General features: G+C 51.6%; 1 protein-coding gene across 1 annotated transcript in view; it reads right to left on the minus strand.

Annotated features, from left to right (window-relative positions):
• The window catches only part of LOC116946664 (thyroglobulin-like), a 107,297-nt gene that overhangs the window by 83,478 nt on the left and 10,617 nt on the right, over positions 1-13,202 (minus strand). Inside the window, exons 8-16 of the mRNA XM_032961839.2 lie at positions 12,048-12,245; positions 8,591-8,836; positions 7,586-7,752; positions 6,753-6,909; positions 5,803-5,994; positions 5,162-5,311; positions 4,623-4,751; positions 3,311-3,433; positions 122-237 (exon numbers count right to left, since the gene is read on the minus strand). Of these exons, the coding sequence (XP_032817730.2) occupies positions 122-237; positions 3,311-3,433; positions 4,623-4,751; positions 5,162-5,311; positions 5,803-5,994; positions 6,753-6,909; positions 7,586-7,752; positions 8,591-8,836; positions 12,048-12,245 (1,478 nt within the window). The remainder of the gene's footprint in view (positions 1-121; positions 238-3,310; positions 3,434-4,622; positions 4,752-5,161; positions 5,312-5,802; positions 5,995-6,752; positions 6,910-7,585; positions 7,753-8,590; positions 8,837-12,047; positions 12,246-13,202) is intronic.

A 13,202-nucleotide genomic window follows, 5' to 3' on the forward strand; every position in this document is an offset into this window, starting at 1 on the left:
TATTTAGGATTTGAGCTGATATTTGGGCACTAAACTTTTGCTCGGTTTTCTCATTCCTCACGCCGCCACTGCCTCCAACCCAATGACCAGCGGCAAGCTCCCAAAAAAGCTCCTTGCGTACCTCCGGCGCTTTCTCGCACTGATAGCTTTCCCGCGAGCCGTTGTAGAAGTGGCAGGAGCTGACGTCACCCTGGGTGGAGAAGACAAAGAAGTCGCAGCGCTCTTCCTTCAGGCACTCTGCCAGAGACACAGACAAGGGCACACGGAGCGATTGAGATCACACGCACGTCCTGCTCGCGATCCTGACACACGCGCGCGCACTTCAGACCTGTCAGCCGCGAGGTGGCCGGGTGGCTCGGAGGTCGGAGCTCTTGGCGGGCCCCACTGAGAACCTGGGTTCCAACCCAGGCAGCTGCCTGTGATTAAACCAGACTCTCAAGTGGTGTGAGTTGATGATCTCAGCCCAGTCATCAATGACTACGGAAAACAAATATCATGTTAAATCTGACTCTGCACTTCGTTGGATGAAAAATGTCCAACTCTTGAGAATGGTAATTATCACTTCCACTGAAATTACTCTCAGTGGCAGAGTAACCACACCAGAGCTGTTCCCTGCTGTGTGGACCGGAGGTCACTTGTAAGAATGTCAGATACCGCTTGGTGATAAAAACCGATTCAGTGAGGCCGTTCCCTCACAAGAAAGGCTGCACTGGGGATTCTTCAACCCAAGCGACGACGCGGACCACACAATCAGAATAAAATTCGGGCTAAAGACTTCAACTTTTTTAGTTATCCTAGCCACCGTGCGGCGAGATAATGTCGTGGTACACTGGCAATGTACACGTCGTAGACGTCAACTCACACTTCGCTTTTTCAATTTAGGAATGTTTTTTTTTTACTGTAAAGCTAAATCTAGGTTATTCTTGTGTGTATGCTGTCTTCGTGCAATGTAAAGAAATCTGGCAACAATTACATTTCATCCATGTGTAGCGCATGTACAGTGTCAAGGTACAATTGTATCACGTAAATTATTTGTTTTGACGCGCACCACTGCACCATCAAGACCTCATCAAACCACGTAAAGCAGCGCGCCAGTGTGATGCGGCGCTGCGCAGAGTGAATATCAACACGGTTTGGCAGACTCCGCCTAGATCGGCGAGAACTCCCACGCAAGTCGCCCGTGTCACTTGTCTGGAACGACGAGCCCCCGGGGGGGCCGTCGGCTCGTCGTTGGCCGTGAGCCACGGAACTTCCCCGGAGGCTGCGCGGCCTCGCTCTACCCCGCCGCCACGGCCCTGAGGGGCGGCACGAAGGCTACGGAGTCATCGCCACCACCTCCTCCTCCCACCCCCCACACGATCGGTCTGTCAATTCGTTTGCGTGAACCCGTCGGCTTCCACAAACGCACGGAGTCACATGCCGACCCGGCGACCCACTTCTGCTCCGTTTAAAACAATATTGATTTTTCTGTGAGCGGTTGAGTTTTCAGCGGAATTAGCGATCAGTTTGACATCCGAACATGGCGAACGTTGACACGCGAGTTTTTAATTTCTTCCCAAACGCACGCGAGTGTATTCTGTGACTGGGCGTCCACGTGCAGCCGCTCCATCAGTCCACTGCTAGATGAGGCCTTCCTCCTCCCTACGTCCCATGGGCCGTTAGGGATGTTTCATCGTGCTTCAGCGTGCTGGTCAGTGCAAGATGGCAAAGGTGCGGATGGATGTAGAACAACAACAATGGGCATTTGTGCACTGCCTTCTGCTGCCCACAACGTCCGATGCACCAGTCTGTTGGGCATGGTGGACACCCATCCCTGGACTGTCCAGGTTCAAGCCTGCTTAGCTTCTGAGATCTGAGCAGATCGCGTGCATTCTTGGTGACTTGGTCAAAGGTGAAATGAAGTGTGTTCTCAAACGAACTACATTCTGAATAATTAGTTTGAACTGGAATGACCCTTGCAAATCCATTGCACATCCAGATGGGAGAGTGATTAATGGCCCTGCCGCACTCTCTGCTCCAGCAGAAATTGCTTCAGTAACTCCGTTGCTGAGATGTGTAAATGTCAATAATAGGTGGCAAGCTGAAGAGGTTAACGCACTTACATCAACTACAATTTTCGCAGGCAACGTTAGATCATACTTTCCTTCCCCACTGGAAACAATTTGACTTCAGGGTTTTGTTTGTGGGGGAGAACGAGACGGTATCGCTGTGCGCACGACAGCGCAACAAACACACGTCATCCCGGTTCGTGACCGTCAAGATCACCGTTTGCTGAGAAACGGATTTTCGAAATCCTCTCTTTTATAATCCTTCAAAATTCAGACATTTATATTTTTATTAGTTTTTGCACAGACACAAAAAAATATTCTCCACTTGGCACGACACGCAGCTTCTTTATTAATAATATTGTTGGCGACGTTGTAAAGGAGGCAAATATCCAGGCATGCGAATTCATCTAACCACGACTCCATATGATGTCCCTTGAATATCACACTCTTACAACAACGGGATATTGATGCAATTCACGGAGCTCGAATATTTTATCCAAAGCAACGGGCACCAACTAGTCGCTGGGCAGAGTCCCAAAAAACATTCCAGTGGGATCTTCGGAAGAGTGTGCGATACCAGCACCAACCTCTACACATTGCTTTTGTCAGCGCAACAGTCACTGTGGTCTACAATGCACTCCTACTACGCCGTTGTCAATCCACTGTGGGTCATGGGTGTTGTTTAACCATACCTCACCACGCTGGTCAGTGTGTGGTTTGGTAAAAATAGGGACGACATAAATTGTAACATTATTAAAATTACTTAAGATTTTTATAATGTTAAAATATATTTTTATTGTTTTATATATATTTTATTATTTTATTGTTTCCCTTCAACGTGACTTTACCGAAAGAACCGAGAATATGAATCACTGCAGTCACGAAAGCTTTAAATCAAAATTTTTATAATGGTTGAAATGGAATAGTGTAGCACGATTAAAACTAAACAAAAATCCTCGAGACAATTTGTTACATCAAATGTAATCATTGCATATAACTGGCAAAATAAAACAAGTTTTGTTTGTGCTAACTTTGATTTGGATTTACATTTTGTATATCACATTTAAAAACCAGAACAGAAATAGCCAAGGTGAGTGGACCGTTTGGCATCCACCACGGGTGGTGTGTGCGTATGTGCGTACATGTGTGTGTGTGCGTGTGCATACATGTGTGTGTGCGTGTGTGCGTGTGTGCGCGTGCGTACGTGTGTGTGTGCGTGTGCGTACACGTGTGTGTGCGTGTGTGCGTGTGTGCGATCGCACCTTGCAGACAGCGCGGCTCCACCTCCTGCACAGGCCCCGTCTCCGTTCGAATTCTCAGCGCCACTGCGTCCACGGCCCCGAGAACCAGGTCCTCCGATGGGACCTCCTCAAACATCCTGCGGACTGCGCGACACACGCCAGAGCTGTGGTGAGAGGGATCGCAGTACTGCACGTCCACGCAATTGATTGACTTGACCAATCAGAATAATTACCTTTAATAGTGCCGTGGTTGGCATGGGCACCTGGTGCAAGGCTAACAAATGGGGCACCCTGGCTGGCTTCATCCCTCTTCCTAACCCGGCATTTGGTGCTCTCTGGCCTGGGGGCTGCGGTGCAGTTGCACCGCCTGCGCTCTCGGCAGCTACGCTACTACCACTCACTCAGGAAAGTATCACTGAGTCTCAAGGCTCTATTGCAGGACGATCTTCTGTGTGGATGTTTGGCTTATTCAATTCGTGAGTCTTCTTTGGTTCTTTCGGTAAAGTCACGTAGAATGAGAATAAAATAATAAAATGATAAAATAAAATAACACAATAATATTCTCACGACGTTTCGGTCACAACACAAGCGGCCTTCATCAGGTGAAGGGACGAGACTGTCTGGTAGGACAGCGCTGGAGTGGAGACAGTACCAGACAGTCTCGTCCCTTCATCTGATGAAGGCCGCTTGTGTTGTGGCCGAAACGTCGTGAGAATATTATTGTGTTATTTTATTTTATCAATTTATTATTTTATTCTCATTCTACGTGACTTTACCGAAAGAACCAAAGAAGATGAATCATTGCAGTCACGAAAGCTTTAAATCGAAATTCAATTCGTGAGTGTTTGGCTTTATGTGGGAGTAAAGCGGAGTAAGGGGAGAAAACCCACACGTACCAAGGGGTAATACTCAAAGCTTCGCACAGCTAGATTTAATAATCCATTGCTCTACTGTCCTCACCACCTTACACCGACCTAAGAACACTTGGTATTTCGGGGAAGTCTCCCATCCATGTACTTACCCGGGTCAATGCTGCTACTATGTCCCATATGCAATACATAGACGAAGCCGAACTCAGAGGAGGTGACAAACACTACTCAAGGACGTACCCCCACCTCGCGCTAGAGCTGACTTGTAGGGGCTCTGCCCTGGTTGGACACCTGGTCGAGGTTGTTGGCCACGACTTGACCCGCTACGCGACTACTCCAGCCGTAGTCGACTCGCACTCCCACGGCAGCTCTTCCTGCCACGCGGGCGCGCCCCGGGCGAAGCGGGTGTTTCCGCAGGCCTGGTGGCGAGCGTTGTTCGTGCTTGGCACGAGTGGTGTGTTCACCTTCATCCTGGCCTCCCTTGGCCGGCTTCTCTCCCTCGTAGAGGCCCTCTGGGTCGCAGTAGAGCTCCAGTCGCTCGCCAGCCCCCAGCTGCCCCCGTCTCAGAGCCTCCCGCTCGCACGGCGTCCGGCCTGCGGAGACAGATGTCCCCCGCTCGGGTTTGCGCAACTCACCCTACCGAACATCTGTGAAAAATAACTTTATAGCTTACTAGATTCCTCCAGTATACATAAATATTCTGATTCCGAGTGCCGGTTTCCCATCTGAAATGTCAAAGCGTCTTCCTGCTCCAATGAGCGCGGGGCAGCGTTCGTCTATTACACCTTCAACGGTGCTGCTCGTTGCTGGCTGCTCGGCGTTTTTGTGCCTTTTTGACCTGTGCTCAGAAACCCTCCTTATATTTACAAATACATAAAAAAATAGTCCCGGTTAGAGAATCCAAAAGTCCCCCAACCGCAGAGTGTGAATAAACGTAAAGCAGGCACGACATCTGTTCCAACCGTGGGAGAGCGCCGTAGGGCGGTCGACGTGCAGCACCTACACTGGAAGGCGGCGGCGGCGCCGGCGGTCAAGGTGCCGGTGTCGGCGGGGCACGGCGTGCAGGCCGTCTGCCCCGCCTCGTCCTGGTAATGATCGGCGGGGCACAGCGCGCAGCCCCCGTCTCTCCACAGCGAGCCCCGGGGACACGCGGCTGCACGGCGAACGACACGGCGGGGGTCAGGCTCCGTTGCAGTGGAAATCTTAATTTTGTTTTGGTTTTGGTTACCCATCCAAACACTATCCAGGCTCACAGGGAAGGCGGGGGTTAGGCTCACCTTCGGACAACCACTGTTGACTTCCCCACAAAGTGGTATCTATTTGATCAAAACCAGAGGAAAGCTGGGCTCAGTCAACTTACCATCTGGGATTCAAACTCAGGACAAGCCACCACTTTGCAATAACACTCGTGGTTTTTCCACATACACAACGCGTCTAAAAAGTACTTAGCCGATTTGTGTAACTGCCCGTGGGCATGGGATGTGTTAGTTGGATGTGGTCACGGGACGTGTCCGTGGGACGTGTCCGTGAGTCATGTTCACGGGACGTGTCCGTGGGACGTGTCCGTGAGACATGTTCACGGGACGTGTCCGTGATTCATGTTCACGGGACGTGTCCGTTCTGCGCCAGGGTTGCGCGACCCACCGCATCCTTGCGCGATGCGCACATAGCCCGGCTCGCAAGCCACGCGGAACGCGGGCGACGTGTCGTAGAGCTCGTCCTTGCGGAAGCGGGCAGCTCCCTCGGAGGAGTAGTCGCGGCCGTTGAGCGCCAGGCGGTAGCCGCGATCGTCCAGCAGCTGCGCGAAGCGCTGCGCGTGCGCCACAAACGCACGCTCTGCGCGGCAAAAAAGAAAGATCCCCCCCGTAGCTTTAGCGAGACTTTTTGGGAAAGTGCTGTTAGCGTGCACCTAACGAAAACCAACGTGGCACACGAGGGAGTGGGTGGCCAGCACCATGCCTGGCCAATGCTAACACACCGCACTCGGTACTCATTTGAGGCTGACTCGATCTAGGGGAGACCCAGGACAAGTTTAGATAATTGTGACTGTGAGCCGAAATCGAACTCGGGCCGCTGGGTTCGCAGCGCGTTAACCGTTGCACTGCTGCACAGCACGCACGGACGTGCAACGCATGTCCACTACTCTACTGCACCACCACACAGATCATCATACTCATCATCTCTCACGATCCTGCGATGTTCTCACTTGATGAGTACCCGGAGGAAACCCACACATTGCGAGGGGGGGGGGATAATACTCAACCCCCGTACAGATGGAATTCAGAGGGTAACTAATCCACTTGATGTGCTGCCATCGTGCCCTGGCCTTCAGCTATGAGATGGAGACATCGACGCCCATGGGTACGGAGGGAGTTTAGCAAATGTGTGACCCACCAACTCTCACTGCCACCACAGAGCTGGGTTACAGGCCATGTGCAACATAGCGCCAGGCACGATTATGTACCTCCGATTAGCACGGTTGGCGGTTGGGTCCGTACGGTGCGAAATAAGTTCAAAGCATACGTACATACATGTAAACAGGCCAGGACACAGACAGATATATGTGTGTGCGCTGTATATGAGCAAGCGCTGACCGATGTTGTGCAGGTCGGGGTAGCTCTGGACCGGCAGTCTCGAGAGCGAGCTCCTCCACGTGACGTTCACCAAGAGGCGCAGCGCGTCCTGGCACCGCACCCGCACGGAGGCGGCGTCGCACACCGCCACCGCGTCGGAGCCTCCGCCTGGGGCCGACTGCACGCGCGCACGCACGGGGCAGAGCGGAGCGGGCAAGCACGTGGGCACGTGTGGCAAAGGTGCTGACAATCATTGCACTCGGCGACAGCCATCGCTCCGGTTTGGCCAGGTGGCGCTAGGTGGTGGTCAGCTCCAGCTGGGGGGTTGAGTGCTGCCCTCTGCTTTGTGGACCAGAGGTCACTCGAAGGGATCTCAGTGGTAGGTCTGCGATATCCGCTTCCGTGGGCTGTTGTCTAGCAGAGAGAGATGCACTTCTCTGTGAGAGATCTGACTCAATATTTTGTCTCATAACACGATCCCAATTGCACAATAATAATAAAAAACATCTGATTTTTTTAAATTCTCGATGGAAAAAAGTCAAGCTGAGTGGTGGTGTTTGCTTAAGTTCGTAAGGGGATGCTCATTGCTGTCGGTAGTTCTGAAACTGTGGAGGAAATTCCATATTTTAATGACGAGAACAGGCAGGGCCAGATTAACGCAAGGGCTTTAGGATCTGTAGCTTGATGGCTGCGGATTTTGAGCAAGTGGTGGAGATGCTATCTCCGGTCCAGTGAGGTAAGCGTTACATCACGGCAGCTTCCCACCGTCGCACTACATAAATACATGCGCCCGCACGTTGGCAGGCCGCGCACATGCGCGCCATCCCGTAGCGTGGGTGACCCACTGCTGGTACCTGCGCGCTATTGGAGAGGTGGCAGAAGCCCCGGGCAGTGAGGTCTGCGAGCAGGAAGGAGTTGAAGGATTCCAGGAGGCCCTCGTATTCTGGGTTGCACATCTTCTCCTCTGGGAAGCGCAGCGTGAAGGAGATGCTCAGCTGCACCGCCTGCCATGGGTGAATTTCTAGACGGGGAGAGGGAGGGTGAAGATGGGGGGGGGGGGGGGTTGGCAACCAAAGCAATGAGACACTTTTTTCGAATTCAGTAAAAAAGAAAAAGTCAATCATTCAAGAGCTGCGACGCGCGTGAATACGAGACGGTGGTCTTTGATGAATAACGTCACGAAGAAGCAGCATGCGGCTGTGGAGCTGCAAGCTGGCAAGCTACTGACCCCTGGGTTAGACGGTGGGAGGGCGAGTCAGGCATAACGGCCATAATAATAATAATTTGTAATTTGTAACACGTACAGTTTTCATTCACTCTCACAGAGAGAATGATTTAGAGGCGCGGAAAACCACAGATGAGAGGGAAAGCAGCCAGAACTGGTGCCGATAATTTCCCAAGCTCTGTAGTCCTACATTGGCATGTTTGGGCAACTCTCTGACCCACTGGAACAATTTTATGACAATTGTCGACAGCAATCGTTACTGGCCAACAGTTGCCACGGCATTTCCTTTCGGAAACATGTAATCGCCTGAAATAAGAACAAATGTGATTGCAGCTTGCCTCTGCGATAAAAAAAATCTAGGATGGCAACTTCCAACCTTATAACAGACAGTGGGCACGTGACTGATTGATGTTAAGCGCTCTTCACTTGAGAAATGGCAGCTTCAAGTCAGTGCGCATGAGTGGGGTGTGGACAGATGAAAAATAAAGCCTTCCGCTCAATTACCTCCTCTGATAGTGCTCACATTAATCCCTTTGCTTAACCTTAGACACATCCAAGCCGCCGGAAACCGCCATTAATCTCTGTGCACGTTCCGGGCGCGGTCCAGCGTGTAATTGACCGCGGCGGCGGTTACCCTGGCAAGCGTCCGGCTGTGGCGATGACCCGATCCACTCCCCGCTGGTGGCGTTACACTGGAACTCTCGCGGCGCACCACCATCATGGCCGGCGCCGTCCAGCGTGTGCGCAAACCCACGCAGGCACGCTAGCAAGCACCGCTGCAGCCCGGCGGCGGTGGCGGCGGTGGCGGCGGTTCCATCCTCGCACACCAAGGCCCACCGTCCCGCACGCCTCTCATCTTGGGGCAGCTCGCACCGCGGCTCTGAGAGCAGAGAGCGCGGAGCGGAGGAAGAGAGAATCGATGAAGTCACGGAGAGATGTTAAATCACAGGGAGGTCGCGAACAAACTCATTGAATCCCCATCTCGCCTCTGTACACCGGGCAGTGTAAGTGGGTACAAGCGCGGTTAGTCGATTGTCAGGTTGTTTGTGTTTCGGGTACAGTGTGGGTGCTCCCACATCTTCCAATACTTCTGGCCAGCGTGGAAGCATAGGCCAAACACCCCATAAAAGGGCTTCTCTGGTACTCGCTCCAGTGGAGGTCCTTTCGTTAGCAATGACATAAGCAATAAATAATGCGTTCCCACATAATGCCCATGAGTTTGTGTACAAAAATTTTCTTTCGTTGAACAGGGGCCCATTATTTAGGCGTGGATGTTTCCTACCTCGGCATTATAGCACAAAAAAAAGACAATGCAAAGACAATACATATATTGTCAGAGTATGTTTTTTTTGTTTGCATTTTGACCACAAGTATTGCGGTGAATGCAGACACGATTCCTTGTAAAAGGTTTCAGTTTTGTCTTTTAACAACTTCACACCTGTTTTGTTGCCAGATAAAAGGGGAAAAAACCTATTCTCATATTTTGGCACTGGCAAAGGAGGTCCCATGATTCTGGGATGTTTAATAATTGTACAAAAGGTGACGCGACGGCCGGTTTGTTAATCCACTGCTGGATGAGGGCCACTCCAAGGGTTCAAAGTTCAAGGGGGTTAGTCGACCGTCCTCCATCACGCCAGCCGGCACACGCCGGCCAAGGCAGGCAGCACAAACGTGGGAACATTGTGACGCACGGTAACACCATCGTTCCCTGGGACAGGGTCACGTGGGATGGTGAGTGACAGCTCAATGCATTGGTTTATCTTACGATGATTTTTTTTCGTGTATTTTCATTCCAGGAATGTACGGTAGCGACCCAACTCTTTGGTTCTTTCGGTAAAGTCACCGTCGGTAGAAAAATAACAGATCACGACGTTTCGATCGCAACACAAGCAATCGTCATCAGGTGGGACAACCACAGCAAGAAAAATAAAAGATAAGTTTCTTTGCTTGTGTTGCGATCGAAACGTCGTGATCTATTAGTTATCTTTCTACCCACGTGACTTTACTGAAAGAACCAAAGCGTATGGATTCCTGCAGTCACGAAAGCTTCAAATCACACCTGATGATGACCGTTTGAGTTATGGTCGAAACGTCGTGAGAATTTTTTATTGTTTTATATATATTTTGTTATTTTGTTGTTTCTCTTCAACGTGACTTTACCGAAAAAACTAAGAATATATATAGTAACAACCCTATTTAGGCTGACACACAAACCCTACTGCTTAATTGATTTTTACAAAAACATGTCAAACCGGCAGTGTCGTTGGTGTTGCGTACACATTGTCGTTATAAAAATTGTGCTGAATTGCACTTTAGAGGACCCACGGTCTCTTGGGTGGTCCTCCCCTTAGAAATGTGCTGTGGTTAACGAGCAAAGAAGACATCTCGAACGTGCGTACACGGATAGTTGCAGCCCAAACGACGGTCCGGGCGAACTTGTGATGTGCTTCCACGGAGACCGTTAATGATAATATTTATTCCTTTGCTCATGGCGCTCAAAAAGTCCTCTCTCTGGAAAAGGGTGGAAACAAATCCACGAGCGATGATTTAGAATCAGCGCGGCGACGCGGCTCTCGGTGATTGATGCTTCGTTTGTTCAGCAATGCTGCCTGGCACCTTGCCAGGTGACTTTTACATGACTTAGCCATAGATCATAATGCTTAAAACTACGAACACGTTTATTTACATGCTGGCCGCAAGGCCTTTTTTGAAATATAATATAGCATCCTGCTGATATAAATACCATATATCAGAAAAAGTTATGAAATCTGTGTAGAAAAATACATTCTTTGCACTTCTGTGAAATAAATAAGTTAATGTTTGAAATTGCCATTGCGATTTCCAAGAGTTTTGTGTGCGCAACTGGGGAAATCAGTGGTGGTTGTCCTACGAATGGACGTTCCCCCGTCAAAGGAACGAGGAATTTCCACGACCGTCTGAGAGCTGTAAACAGGATGTGAGCACCGATGCCTCAAGGCTCATTTGAGCAGAACGTGAGATCCACGTTAACTTTGAGTTCGGCTGCCTGGGTGCGTGGGAGTTCCAACCAGGTAGCGTTGCAGATTTCAAAGCTCGCGTGGTCAGAGTGTAAATTCACATTCATCAATGATCGTGACACCAGCATAAGCCAGATACATTTACACGCACTTTCCAGCCATCAACTCAAGAGTTTACAATTACAAGCAACTATGATCACGCTTGTTTTGTATTCATCGTCAGAATCGGCCAAGTTCAATCCGCTGCTGGATGAAGGCCTCCCTCCAACTGTCGCAATCTCTCACAATCCTGTGAGATATAATAATCCACCGGGTACGCGCATACGAGCCGATTTCATCGCTCCATCTCCCCGGTGGGCGTCCTCTCTTGACGAGTCGCATTCCTCGGCTGCCGCTCGGTCACGAGTGGTGAGCACCGTCCCTGCGAGCGACGCGTCGCGTCCAAGCCCACTGACTTCTCCCTGCAGTTTGAGTGACGTCTCTGGCGTGCGCTACGTTTTCCCTTCGCCTCTCAATGTAACTCCGAGCGTGCACACCCCCACGCGTCTCTGGACACTTTAAGATCACGTTGAAATTGGTTTGTTGATGACCAATGTTTCCTGACCACGCGTCACAGCAGGCAATGAGTTTTCTTCCTTTGTTCATTCATAGCTAGTCTAATATGCGGAAATATATTTCACAGAAATCATAAAAAATATTCACCAGTATATAATTGCCTGGATTGCTATAAATCCTTTCAATCCTAAGTCACCGGTGGGCTTGTTTATTTACTCACACGTGTAGTTATTTTATTTTAATGAGCTGCAAGAGACACCATTCGGGGGTTTGATGATGTAAGAGTAGGGTTTTCACCTCATCTCATGTATTTGGGACATATCACGGGAAGGCGAATACCTCACAACACCACGAAAATGCATCGCCGTGAGTGCTGTACACATCAAGTGACAAAAACCGGGACTCCTTCATATTTTTCGGGAAAACAAAAAAACAAATGTGGGACCGCTCCCACTCAAGAAGGCGAGGCCAGGACGGCTGGGCGGTGGGCGCGGGGCGTGGGGGGGGGTGCTGGTGACGTGGGAGAGGAGCCGGTGATACCGTGGCAGACGACGCCCGGCTCCCCGGCGTGCCGCCGCGTGTCGGGGATCTCCTCTCCGCCGGCGCCGGCGCACCAGCACGTCCCGTCGGCGCACTGCCGCGCCGCGTAATCCCCGCGGGAATCGCACTCGGGCACCGATCCCAACCCGGCGTTGCGCAGCAGGGCTTGCCGCCGCCGCAGCTCGCACAGGCTCGGGCCTGGGGAGGGAAGCGCCGAGCAGAGAAACGTGGCAGCAGCAGGCGCACGCACGCACGCACGCACACGAGAGGGCATTTATCGCCACGGACACAGCTATTCCCAGAAAGTGCACAATGAAGCGGAATTCGCGTCTTGGCACCGCGTCACACGGCGGCCAAACTCTGCCAGCGAGGCCGCTTCCCTTCGCGCCGTTGAGTTGCACGGACGTGCGAAACTCCGAGCGCCGCGGGGAGCGGGCGACCCGCGTATCGTCGTGCTCTCGATGCGGTCCGCTGTCGGGGGTTTGTTGATGCCGATTCTTGCACCAGTGGGGTAATAATCGTGGGCAGGGAGCGCCGAGGTGCAGCGCGGGAATCCGTCGAGCGGCCAGAGAGGCTCCCACGGCTGCTCACGGCATCAAGAGCCACAAGGGGGAGTCCGGAGTTTGCGTGAAGCGCTTCCGCAGCGTGGGCCAAGGGACCCGTCGCACGGCCGCGCTGTGCAGCGCGTTGTTCCGCGAGTTGTTCGGAGTGATGTCCGACGTTTCACTCTGCGTTGCCGGCGGCGGTCGCTTCCGGAAGAAGCTCCCCGGCACGTGGACCGGAACGTCGGACATCGTGCCCAAACAGCACGCGGCAAATAGCCAAACGCACATCGGACGGCCGTAAGTTCATCGCACATCGGTGCCGTGGCAACGCTAACCCGGCCCGACCTGAGCGGTGGACCCGCTGGGCGGTTCACGACGTCGGCCTCGTACTCGACCTGTGAGCAGTGGCTTGGGAAAGAAATTGCCTTTTTATATGCGTGTATGCAATATACAACGAATACACGTTGCTATAATGGTAGCGGTGGTTTCTTAACATGACAAGAGGAGGATACAATATACAATACAATAAATGCAGCTTCTAAATGTGACAGCATCTCAAGAATGCTGTACAGGAACAGTGGGAACAGTCATGCTTCTCGAGAGAGGCAGC

The sequence above is a fragment of the Petromyzon marinus genome, chromosome 27 (assembly GCF_048934315.1).
Source record: "Petromyzon marinus isolate PM22_M1 ecotype Great Lakes invasive population chromosome 27, UKy_Petmar_22M1.pri1.0, whole genome shotgun sequence".
NCBI classification, from domain to species: Eukaryota; Metazoa; Chordata; class Hyperoartia; order Petromyzontiformes; family Petromyzontidae; genus Petromyzon; species Petromyzon marinus.